This window comes from Amia ocellicauda, chromosome 21 (genome assembly GCF_036373705.1).
Source record: "Amia ocellicauda isolate fAmiCal2 chromosome 21, fAmiCal2.hap1, whole genome shotgun sequence".
In the NCBI taxonomy this organism is placed as follows: domain Eukaryota; kingdom Metazoa; phylum Chordata; class Actinopteri; order Amiiformes; family Amiidae; genus Amia; species Amia ocellicauda.
Genome location: NC_089870.1, coordinates 19,922,649 through 19,935,054, shown reverse-complemented (window position 1 = coordinate 19,935,054; position 12,406 = coordinate 19,922,649). Strand labels below are relative to the sequence as shown.

Here is a 12,406-nt window from a genome sequence, read left to right as displayed (position 1 = left end):
GCAGAGCAGGATGCAGTATTCGCCGCTATATTTATAATAGAATAAATGTGTCTGTTTAAACATTATAGATTCTACAAAACAACCCCCACGAAACCTGCAGCTCCAGTGTCTGTGTCCCTGACGGACACCTGACTGTGACGAGGAATCGGGGGCTGCTGTCCTGATCTGACGGGGCCTGGCCTGATCTGGGGGGCATCGACAACGTCGAGGAAAACAAATCTGTACAGTTCCAACTCCAGTGCGGTTTTGTTTGGTTGTGTTCTGTTTTGTCCCGAGGGATTTCGTTTCGGAGAACTCGAGAGCCTAGGTGAACGGTATTCAAAATACAGAACCGATCCAGTGCCCCACCGAGTGAACCCGTGTGGCAACTGTCTGCAGACGTGCTGGGAACTGGAAACGCCTGCCAGCGCCACGGCCCTACCTGCCCACTGAGGGCCCCGCGGCCGGCCTCCAAATGCCAAAGGACATCTGACTGCGTAATCGTGCGTAGGTAATGAAAAAGCAGGCCGTTACCGATGTGAAAATAAATGTGCCCGGGGTTTAATTTTAGACGCGGGCCATTCCACAGCGCCGGGCAGATTGGAACTGCTTCAGAAAGACCAGCAGCTGTCTGCCACTGCCTCGCCCCCCCCCCCCCCACACAACACCGTGCGGCTCGTAGACAGACAGACAGACAGAGGGAGAGACGGACAGATTTTATAAATAAAAGCAGTGTGAATGGGATTAAAGACTACACTGCCACCTCTCTCTCCCCTGGCAGACGGGCGGATCTCAGTGGTGGGGGGGCATCAGAGCTCTGCTGTGAGGCGAGACTCCGGCACAGACTGGCTCGTGTAGACTATATCACAGACAGCAGGTCACACAGCCCAGACCCACTTGTCTGTGACCATTTGTGACCTTTCAGATTGTTGTTTTTTGCAGTTACTTTAATGTCGGTATAAATTGTGCTGGTTACTGCAGAAGCAGAGAATTCCTACTCTAGATTACACTCTACCGTGTCTTTACCCACAGTACACCTGGCTACACTCTACCATGTTTTTACCATGATACAACACACCACACTGTACTGTGTTTTTACCATGATACAACACACCACACTGTACTGTGTTTTTACCATGATACAACACACCACACTGTACTGTGTTTTTACCATGATACAACACACCACACTGTACTGTGTTTTTACCATGATACAACACACCACACTGTACTGTGTTTTTACCATGATACAACACACCACACTGTACTGTGTTTTTACCATGATGCGAAGTCTCACAGTGGCTCCCAGCCCTGCTCCTGTTTCTGTTCCAACCCAGCTCTCAATTACTTAATTGAACTAATAATTTCCTAAATCAGAGCCTTTCATTATTAAACAGTAGGGGTTTAAGTTAAGTATATAATTGTTTAAAGAACGTATTAAAGAACCAACTCTTTGATTATACAATTAAAAATAATAATATATAAGCAGAGTAATTCAATTAAGGGTTCAATTAAGTAATTGAGAGCTCGGTTGGAAGCAACCAGGACCAGGGCTGAGATCCCCTGCTCTAGGACAATGATATTATTATTATTATTATTATTATTATTAATAAAGTCGAGAAGCAACACTACACTATATTATATAACAGCAAGAAGAAGAAAGGAAGAGCCTAGAGACGTAGCAGAAAGAAGTCGATAGGGCAGAAAACAGGAGCCTGTTCTGAGATTAATTGCATATCAATCAGCCTATACAACGATCACAATAATATAATAAACACCCATCTCTGTATAGACCCCGCTGTGTCCAGTGTTAACCCCAGCGCTGACCCCTGACCCGCGGCCCCTCGGACCCGGACACTCACAGCGTGTGGCCGCACACGTTCACCATCAGCTTGAGCGACGGGTTCCTGTATTTGGTGGTTTTGCATCGCGGGCAGCCCTGGTCCTCCATGATCACTGGGGGGTCGGGCTGTTGTTTCTTCCACAAACTAAACTAGCGAGACTCCAGCCGCCGCATCAAAACAAGCAGCCCAGCGCGGCGCCTCGCCGATTGTGTCCCGGGCGGGAACCCGAGTCGGTGCACTTTGGTTCCGGTCCGACGCTCAGCTCCGTATAAGACAGCGGCGCTTAAACACCGTCTTCACTGGATCACTGTCACTCACAACAAACCCGTTAAACATGAATGCTTATCTCGGAGAAAATAGTTTATATAAACGCATTGCATTAAACTAAAATTAACTTTCGTCTGTACCTAGGACTAGAAATTATGAGCTAAAATAAATGCTGTAATACTATTATTAATATTAATATTGTTGTAATTAATAAAAATAACAATAATAACATTTTTATTATTATAATTTTTATTATCATAACAAATATTAATTTTACACATCCACATTTAAAATTGTGCAAGGTGTTACTTTCTGTGGCTGAGTTTCTGCAAACACAATACAGGGGTTAAAATATTAGAGGTTAAAAAATAATTGCTGGAGGTTTAATGTCAAGGCTAATATTTTATTGCAGTTCATCATTACAAAAAGTACAAACGCTTTACGGTATTTGCAGCTCCCCGTGTCCTGGGATTGTGGTGTGTAATTGTTCACACACTGACTCCATGTTGCACATACATAAGTGCGTATAATTGCATGTGTGCAGTTTTAATGACTTAATCAAGCCGACTTAATCAAGTGTATGTCAGTCTGCGCCGGGTGTCTTTGCACAGCAGACGCGCATTTCTGGCACTGCAGCTGCCCGCCGCGGGGGGAGTTTCTCCGCACAGCCGCCGCTCACCTTGTCCAGGTAAGCGCATCGTGCGGCAGGTTTGATTGGCAGCTCCTGTGCAAACATGCGTCTGCGGATTGCGCTCGCTCCTCCCCGCAGAGCGCCGGGCGGCGAATGGGAGAGCGACCCCCTTCTGCCACAGTGCGCGGAGCGGAGTCACGCCGGAGAGAGGAGCGGAGAGAGACAGAGGGAGCCCTATCCACTTACAGCCGCCGCCAGATACCTGATAGTGTGTGCATGGCGAGCGGAAACCTGATCGGCTGAGCCCTGCCGCAACCAGGAGGAGTGACCTACCAGGAAGCTCAGAAAACATGTCTTCTTCCTCCCCGAGCGAAGTCAGAAGTGCCCCGGAGATCAAGAAGGAAGATGTGAGAGCGGAGAGACGGGAGCTGCCGGCGCTGGACTCTGCGGAGGTGCCCATGGCGCACGCAACTTCAGCGGCAGGAGAAGACGAGCTCCACGGCGAACTTCTGCTGAGCGCCACCTCCTCCCTGGCTTTCTCCCCGGGGCAGGTCGCCTGTGTGTGCGAGGCTCTGCAGCAGGGGGGCAACGTGGACCGGCTGGCCAGGTTTTTGTGGTCCTTGCCTCAGAGCGACCTCTTACGTGGCAACGAAAGCATCCTGAAAGCCCAAGCGCTGGTCGCCTTCCACCAGGCGCGCTACCAGGAGCTGTACAGCATCCTGGAGAGCCACAGCTTCAGCCCGAGCCACCACGCCTCCCTGCAGGACCTGTGGTACAAAGCCCGCTACACCGAGGCGGAGAAGGCGAGGGGGCGGCCGCTGGGCGCCGTGGACAAGTACCGGCTGCGGAGGAAGTACCCCCTGCCCAGGACCATCTGGGACGGGGAGGAGACGGTGTACTGCTTCAAGGAGAGGTCCCGCAACGCGCTCAAGGATCTGTACAAGCACAACCGCTACCCCTCCCCGGCCGAGAAGAGGAACCTGGCCAAAATCACAGGGCTGTCCCTGACCCAGGTCAGCAACTGGTTTAAGAACCGGAGGCAGCGGGACAGGAACCCGTCCGAGGCGCAGAGCAAGAGGTGAGCGCTGGCTAACTTTTTCACAATGAGTCTCTGAGATGGAGGACCGACAGGAGCGCATGAAACGGCACATTTTCATCAGAAAGGCAGCTGGTGCTGTCCAGTGCTCCGGTAGTGGGTTGCATGACCAGTTCCTCACCTGGCATCACCGTCTGCCCCTCGGGTTACACACGGCCTCTGTGCCACCCAGACGGCTGGGCTGACGGCGGGTGGGTGGCTGGGGGGGTCTGTATTGCGTGTTGACAGCGTTAATCATCTGCAGGGATAATTCAGAAAGCAGGACAAAACGTGCCAGGTAGGCGCTGCTCATGTTTTGAAATGTGAGGCTGTCCCCAGCAGGTCGGGTTTCCGCCTGCAGTGTGTTCCTGGGACACATGTGCGACTTCTGCGTGCTATTCGAACAATTCATTAGGTTTTAATTATAATGTTTATAAGAATTCGTGTGTGTTGTTATTATTATTAGTGTTGTAATTATACTGTTATTAATACATGTATAGTAGCCTAGTAGTAACAGTACTGCGTTAATAGGAGAGCTACAAGCACAGTTAAATAGTCATTATGATAATATAACTAGTTATTCAGACATAGTTGTGTGTGATTTCCTGGGGAAATGTATAAAGTTAGATTGGCTTTAGCGGGTTAAACGAGTTCACAGATGTGCCGCTGGCATTGGGCTTTGCATCTGTGCCCTATTGTGTTTGTCTTTCCGATGCACTGTGGTCAAGCACCCAGCCCCGGCCCTTCAGTCACTGTCCGCGCCGAGAGCAGGCGGCCGGCGGCGTTTCTGCGCATTTTGTTCTCCTCTCTGTCGGGCTCAGTGACGCTCTTGCGCACCTGGTGGAGGTGACCTCCGCCGCACACTGAGCTTGCAGTTTCCCCCTCCCAACAAGGGCTGATGTCAGAAACTGCTCCAAGGCTTTTTGGCTTGAAGGGCGCTTTTGTAATCAAACACAACGTCTCACACATCAACGGAGCCCCTCGTCGCAGAGGAAGCCCTGAGACTTGGTTTCATGTTGGGCTGGAAGCAGGAGCCGCCGCCAGTGTTAAAAAATGAGGCACTTCGGCGGGAGCCAAGGATCGAGCCGCGCGTATCGCTGATGTGTCCTTTAAACGAGAAAAGGCTGCCGACCGGCCAGAGCCTGCGAGTCAATGGGCCTCTTTGTACTGGCGCTTCATCAGCCCCTCAAAGTGACGGCGGTGCAGCTGTTTCAATCCCTACAGAAAAGTGCAGCGTGCTGCCAAGGGCATACTGTTTGAGTGTGTGTGTATCACATTGCCCTTTAGAGCGATACAACGTACTTATTATGCAAAGTTTTGTGGTCATACTGTTAATTGTATTCTTAAATCAGTGCGTAATTAACGCATGCATTTGATATCAAATATAATTTTACCTATACAGTTAAACTTGACATTAAATGCGATTGCTGTTATAGAGTTAAACTGCTGAAATTATTATTATAACGAAGTTGCACAGCTGAAGTGCGTCTCTCCGTGTCTCTCAGCCCAGAGGTCAGTCTGACCATTTGGGCCCGCATGTGGCGGCCAGGACATTTGTCACCATTTATTGTACCAAATGGTGTGGTGGAAAGCCTCACTGTCCCCTCTTCACCGGAGACACGGCCTAATATTATCTCTGCCGGAATGCAAAGGTTTATAATCCAATTCACACTCCCAGGGGTTAAAAAAAACAAATTCCAAGACGCAATTGCTATAAACTGCGATGACACGGGTGCGAGCAGGTCATTGTAAAACAAATAACGCAACAGCACTGTAATAAAAGTTGGCATCTGAAACGTTGCAGTCCGTTACTTTGTCTTGGAAAGACACTAAAGCAGATCCGAGGGTGTTTTTGTAAGAATAGTTACGGGTTTTTCTTTGTTTCTGTTCACAGCAGTGAGGGACCCTGGGAATCTAGACTGCTGAACATTTAGAAAATTAAAATAAACACACACTCATGTATAGCTGTTTAATTCTTTTCTAATCATGTTCATTCAAATACATTTCAGATGTAAAAGAAAATGCCCAGCAAAGTCTGTTGCAAACATACTTGTAGTGTTTAGCAATGCTGTCAATAGTATGACCTATTAACAGTGTTCTGCCACAATTAATTAATAAAGGATTGCAATTAGCTTGCAGATTATCAACCCACATTTTTGTTTGCTTTGTTTTGTGGGTGTAAGACCTCCAGCAGACTGGCAGTTTCTCTCTGAGTTGTCGACAGCAGGGTGGGATCACTTCGACTTTCATGCTCCGCGGCGGCTCAGCCCGCGGCGTCCCGTTTCCCAGCAGCCCGGCCCTCTGTGGCCCACAGTGCGGACCTCCGGAGTCGGAGGGCAGGGAAAGCCTCCCACTGCCAGGCAACAGGAGGGCTCGCTTCCATGTGTGCTGCTTTAGCCCCGGGATTAGGGCAGGGTAAATACCACCTCAGTGTGGCCCAGAGTCTCCTCCCTACTGTTTACACTGAGCTCCTCTCACACCCAAAACCAGATGCAGACCTGGGAGAGCAGAGTCCGGGGAGGGGAGGCAGGGCTGAGCTGAGTTGCTGCCCCCACCCCCACTGCACAGACACCCGGGGCAAGAGCGGGGGGCGGCCGGGCTGAGCTTAGGTGGAAGGCTGGGCTGGGAAGGGAGATCTTCTGTGTCCTTTGCCAGCCTGTGGATGAGAATTGGAGATTCTGAGGATTTTAAATTTTGGGCATCGAAAAAGAAATCCATTGCACATTTACAGCAAGGATGCAACTTCGTCATCTCAAAGCAATCACTCTGAAAACAGCTTAACGATTTTTAAAAACTTGAATTTCTTTGTCACTGCTCTTAAAATGTATTATCATCTTTTCTTTTTATGAAAGTGGTGAACCTCTGCTAATAAGATCTTGAGAAAGTCTATAAGAGGTCTAAGTAAATAGTCAAAATATAAAAAGAATATATATAAGAAAATATATAAAATATAAAATATGTATAGAAGTCTCGAATGCCTATCTCAGTGGCAGTATGACCGCTCTGTTCAGGGCGGAGTTGTGACGATGTCTTGCCGCTCCGACCCCCAGTGACCCTCTGTCTCATGTTTGTGTCCCACAGTGAGTCTGACGGCAACCACAGCACAGAGGACGAGTCCAGCAAGGGGCAGGACGACCTGTCGCCGCGGCCGCTGTCCAACTCCTCGGACAGCATGGCTGGACACGGCGCGCCGGGGCTGACCAACTCGGCGGACAGCGTGATCATCCAGCAGATCGGGGACACGGAGATGTCTTCGAGCTCCGCCGGCAGCGTGGTCTTCAATGGCAACCTGGTGACCGCGAACTCTTCGGTTTTCCTTAACGGCAGCTCCTACATCCAGGCTCCGGGCAACATCCTCTTCAACGGGTTGAACCTGGGGTCCGGACAGCCTATCGCCTTCAACTCTCTCCGGCCCACCACCAGCCTGCTAGCGGGCAACAATGGGGACGCTGTTCTACACGAGGACAAGGACTTTAAGGTTCTGAACGGACCGGTGCCGAGCTCTGCTCTGCCGTACAGTGTGAGCGCGCTCGGATCCCCCTTCCCCCACGGCGCCAATGGCGGAGAGGTGAAGATGGAGGGGGTGCACTCCCTGGCCTCTCAGGACGGCAGCTCTGTAGTCACCTTCACCACCTCCACCGGCCCCCTGCAGCTCGGCCAGTACAGCCTGGTCCACATCCCCACCGCTGACACCGATGGACCTCCGCTCAACGGAAACGGGTTGCCGTCGCTACAGATGCCCCCCGTCTCCTCCGTACACTCCCACCATGGTATGTTGTCTGCACTTGCCTAAACCACAGCTAGCTAGGGGACGAGGGAGCGCGCCACCGAGAGGGGAAACCTGGTTCATGCCACCGGCTCTGAAATGTTTGGGGAAAACGTTTTACATCCAAATAAAGATATCAATTCTGATTTTGTTTTTTTTGGTTTTTGGTTTTGCAATTCCTCTTTGCAGGATTCACTCAGTGCTGCACTCCCACTTAATACAGGCGATTTGTTTTTGGTTGTTGTAATTATAATTCATTTTTAGAAAGGGCAAATTCAAATGAAAGCATTGCTCCTGCAGTGTCCAAGAGTAGGGATGTTGAAATGAATGGCCAGCTGTTGACTGGATTCAAAGCTGAGGTTGTTGGGGACCCCAGAGGACCCTCCCACAGCTCCACCACACCCACACTCTGACCCCAGCGTACGATGAGCCTCTCTCAAGGTTTTCCAGCTACGTAGCAGCGCCGCCCAGGTTATACTTATTCACTTCTTATATGCAGATGGTAATTGTCTTTTTTAAAGATCTAATGTATGGGCCACATAAGGACCAAAATTGAAGTTTTCATTTGACAACGTGGCTCTTTAGCAAAAACCCTTCTTTTCTTTAGCTGTTTCATACATTTGATTTTCAATATCGCTGAAAAATTTGAGGGTTGGTTTCTAGTTGAAAAAAAAGACATTACGACAAAGCCAACGATGATCATGTGACCCCCTCAGGTGGTATATATTGAAGCCTAATCTCAAACTACAAGTATTGTTTTTGTGATTTTCAACAGGCTGTTTTCTTCTAACTTGAAACGGCTCATTTTAAACGACCTGGACACGCGTATGGCTCGTCGAACTGTGGCGTTCCGGCTCGGTCCGGCCCTGTGCTGAGCGGTGTTGTCTTTGTCCTTCCAGGTAATGTGTTGCTGAACAGCGTCCAGGGGGACCCCTCCTTCTCCAGCGCCTCCCTCTCTCCGCACGACAAGCTGGTCCTGGCACCCCTGCAGCCCAGCGCGGTGCTCTATGCCCTGTCCGGCGCCCCGCCACCCACCACCATCAAGCAGGAGCCGGCAGAGACGGGCTACTCCTTCCCCTCCGGGATGCACCTGGACCAGAGCGGGCAGCTGAGTCTGGGCCCCGAGGGGCTCCCGGGCTCGGCTCTCAGCAGCACATACTCCGTCCCCTCCTCGGTGCTCGGATCCCTGCACCCCCTGAACTCCGTCACTGCGGCTAGCCTCACGTCACCGCCCTCCAGCCAGGCCACCGCCGTCAGCGCGGCGAGCTGCTCGGGGCCGGAGCCGTCCGGCGGAGTGAGTTACACCACGCTGACGGTGACGGCCGCCCCTGGGACACAGACTGCCGGGACGCACCACCACGCGCTGGGGCTGGGTGGGGGTGGCGGCGTGATCTCTGACTACCGAGGCCAGCACACCCCCCACCCGCTGGCACCCAGCCTGAAGGGAAACTTCCTCTCCATCGTGGACAGTAAGGCCGGGTCCCTGCTGCTGGACGCCAAGCCGGTCAGCGACATGGTGCGGGCGATGTGTGGAGAGATGGACAGGGAGGACAAGGAGCTGGCCAAACTTCAGACCGTGCAGATGGAAGAGGACATCAGTGACCTTTAGCCCCTGTGATCTCGGCACTGCGGACAGGCCGCCGGTAGTGTGGTATTTTTTTATTTTGGTTATGTCTGTTATTTTTGTTAAATTTTTGTTTAAGTGTTAAATTATTTGCCTGTGTATCCCACTGTGTATAAACCGTTGTGACCGGGGACTGTGATCTCCACGAGGACAAGCCCGCCCGACGTGCCACGAGCAGAAGAGCCACCTTTTAACCTTGTTTTTACCGCAGTAGTAGCAGTAGTTTCCACAGGTTTCCACGCAGGTTTCCACACACATTCAGGCAGCGTGTGAATTGAAATAGACAGACAAATGTCATCCAATTCAAATTAAATCATTTGACTGGTAACCCAATTTAAGGATGAAATTCAGACTGGGGTTATTCAACACTATTGAGTTAGTCAGTTTATTTCCCACTGAGTTTGTACTGAAACCCTACTGAAGAGCGGGCGTTGGCGGGTACCTGCAGTGGGAGATGTCTGCCCCGGTGAGACTGGCGCTGTCAGCTAGGTCTGGGCCAGGATGGGCCGCTGCTGTCCTCTGACTGTGTCCAAAAACAACAGGGCAGGAGCTTATCCACAAAGAATCCCTGTCAAAACACGATGGAAGTAATTGTAGTGAAATGTAATCTGCACTACATCAAGCATTGCAGTGTCGATAGAAAAACGATTTGCCAAGAGACCCCCTGACCTGTATGCAAGCATTACATACTCATACTTTGCTGCAGGCGTGGGTTCAGTGGGAGTCGCTGACTGTTACTCACAACACAACTGCTACGGTGCTCGGGCACCTCGTGAAATTATTTCATTATAAAGGAGACTACAAAGAGATTTGTAGCACTTAAATGTGCCTTTGAAATGTGCAGAGCTGTCCCTGGCTGACCTGCACCCCCCCACGCGCGCACACACGTGCACACACACACACACTTCGAATGTAACTTGGCAGGACTGTGGACTGTGGACTTTAGCGGCTTGTTTGGGCAGCAGTTGCTCTATGACAGTGTTTCCCAAACCTTCAGGACTCAAGGCACAAATAATTCACTTCACAATTTCGCCAACCCAACCTGCCCCCTCTCCCCTTTCATAAACTTGAAATTAATTGTCCAAAACGTCCGGTGGCGCCGATGTGCCGTGACACCCTGGTGGATAATCACTGCTCTACCGGATCTGCATTCTCCCCATTTTTAAAATCTTTTTTCCGCTGACGTCTCAGCAAGTTGTTCATTTGTGTTTTCTACACAGTCCAGTACAAGCACATGTAAATAAGAGGCCAGGTGTGCGTGTCCGTTTGTGTGTGTTCTGCAGGGAAGGGAAATCTCTGTTACTCTTTGCATGGTGAGCCGAGGCGGTACGTCCTGGATATATGTGCCTTAAATACTTGTCTGTCTGTTTTTCAGAAGATCGTACAATCTTGGGGGTGTGGAACACTAAGCATGTGACACTTTTGTGTGCTCAATTGGTCATACCAAAGGCAAGCGATGTACGGATAATAATAATAATAATAATAATAACAATAGGATTTTTAAGCTTGAATTGTCTTTGTTTGTTTGTATTCTGAAATGATGTGAACTTATTTTTCTAAACACTATACCCCATTAAAACTCTATATTTATACATATGCTACACTGCCGTCTCCTTCCCTTCTTTCCTCCCTCTCTGGTCTGGCAGTCGGGTGAATCTGCGCATAAGAGATTCATGTACAGACACCTGATCGGCAGAATTATCTTCCAAGAAAAAGGCTTCACATCTGCCAGCCTCACCTCCTCCCACCGCACGGGGCTCAGGGACACATAGGCAAAGTGCTGAGTCACGGCTCACCGGCCTCCGGTCTCAGTGATCGAAACCGAGAGGCCGGGAGGATCTCCGAGGGTCTTTGAGAAGCCTACTGGGGGGTGTCTCATCTTCACAAGGAGATTTCATTCACATGGGCTGGCTGGCTGGCTTGCTGGCAGGCCCGAGCGGAGACGGGGATTCCTGCCGCTGAGCCGTCACCCCCGGCGCACACCGCGGCCGCGACTCGCCTCACCGAGCGGCTCCCAGGCATAAATAACTGCAGCTAATGAGCCCATTGTTACCTGCGCACAGGTGACCTCGTCTCCACGGGCATCGGATTAACTGATTCCGAGGTATCGGGTGGCACCTGTTTAATATTAAAGAGGCAGGAAACTACGCTTCAGCGAAAATGGAGAGACCAAGAGGAAAAAAAAAGCTCTCTAAAAAAAAGACAAGCCACTTTATCTTCGCGAAACCACAATTAATGACGTTCGTTCGGGGGGAGATGTTTGAAATGGCTGATCCTGTTACATCGTTTACAGTGTCTCCACTCAGATTTCCAGGGCTTTTTTGCTTCTACCCTCGGTACATTTGAAAAAGTGCATGTTTATTCTCCTCTCCTCGCGACAAGTTCTGTGGCCACTATAGAGGTCATATGGTCACTATAGAGTTGATGATCAGGAGGGGGAGATGGACCTTCTGACATGGATGCAGGGTTACAGAGCTTCCTGCAGGTTTAAAGAAAATACAAAATTAAATGGCAGTAGGTGTGGCCTGTGTCTGTTGTCATGGTGAGTCTGCGCAGCGGGGGTGCAGGCGGGGGACACACCTGGGCGGGGGGAGAGAGGACAGCAGGAGGAAGAGGAGGGAGAGGATCCTGCCTTCCTCAGACCAGCCGGAGCAGATGGCCGGCATGGAGCCTGAAAGACAAACGCACAAATGGATCCAGCCACACAAGAGCTGTCCGTCCGCCATTTTCCTGGTCTTACATAATTTACAGTTTGTGTTTCAAGTGTTCAATTCTCCTGCATGTATTATTTCTATTCAAATACATATATTTCTCTTCTGGTTATTCCTCGAAATACTGGTCATATCCATTCTACCTTTGATTCCTCAACAGTGCGTGTATGTATCTGTTTCCCTGGAGTTTTTAAGATGATTAAAAAAGTAATTAACAAAATATACGAACAACAAAAGGCTGTTTCAGTCTTTTAGTTTCAGTTTCATATGTGAGGAAAAACATGGTCAGTGTATCCACACCACACATATATATCAGAACGCACCTTAACCTGCAGTCAAACTTCCAATTTGGAACTCCAGATGTATCATTTTGTACCCAATTAAAAAGGTGCACAGTAAAACACGAACAGCCAGGCAGTAAAAAAGGATCCCCCAGAACAGGGCTTATTAAAAGAGCTGACCTTTAGCCTTTTTAAAATTTCAAAGCTGACATTTAATGCGTTGCAACA

The 12,406-nt window shown here is 49.9% G+C and overlaps 2 protein-coding genes and 1 long non-coding RNA gene across 3 annotated transcripts in view; 1 reads left to right on the top strand and 2 right to left on the bottom strand.

Annotated features, from left to right (window-relative positions):
* mnat1 (MNAT1 component of CDK activating kinase) overlaps positions 1-2,061 on the bottom strand; it is a 30,421-nt gene extending 28,360 nt beyond the window's left edge. The window contains exon 1 of the mRNA XM_066694335.1: positions 1,842-2,061. Within this exon, the coding sequence (XP_066550432.1) occupies positions 1,842-1,930 (89 nt within the window). The 5' untranslated portion in view covers positions 1,931-2,061. The remainder of the gene's footprint in view (positions 1-1,841) is intronic.
* Positions 2,062-2,836: 775 nt separating this feature from the next.
* LOC136716829 (homeobox protein SIX4) lies at positions 2,837-10,787 on the top strand. The gene is made up of 3 exons (XM_066694226.1): positions 2,837-3,799; positions 6,878-7,566; positions 8,462-10,787. The coding sequence occupies exons 1-3, from the start codon at positions 3,072-3,074 to the stop codon at positions 9,169-9,171; spliced, it is 2,127 nt and encodes a 708-aa protein (XP_066550323.1). The 5' UTR covers positions 2,837-3,071; the 3' UTR covers positions 9,172-10,787.
* On the bottom strand, positions 5,752-9,753 carry LOC136716830 (uncharacterized). The gene is made up of 2 exons (XR_010805152.1): positions 9,629-9,753; positions 5,752-6,452 (listed from the first exon to the last, which is right to left on the bottom strand). It is a non-coding gene; the product is annotated as an uncharacterized LOC136716830 (long non-coding RNA).
* Positions 10,788-12,406: the final 1,619 nt, after the last annotated feature.

What these genes read in the sequence shown, in the direction of transcription:
- LOC136716829 (XM_066694226.1), top strand. Translation starts at nt 3,072, where the DNA reads ATGTCTTCTTCCTCCCCGAGCGAAGTCAGAAGTGCCCCGGAGATCAAG. An exon ending in TCCGAGGCGCAGAGCAAGAG is followed by an intron (nt 3,800 to 6,877) that starts GTGAGCGCTGGC and finishes TGTGTCCCACAG; the next exon opens with TGAGTCTGACGGCAACCACA. An exon ending in CTCCGTACACTCCCACCATG is followed by an intron (nt 7,567 to 8,461) that starts GTATGTTGTCTG and finishes TTGTCCTTCCAG; the next exon opens with GTAATGTGTTGCTGAACAGC.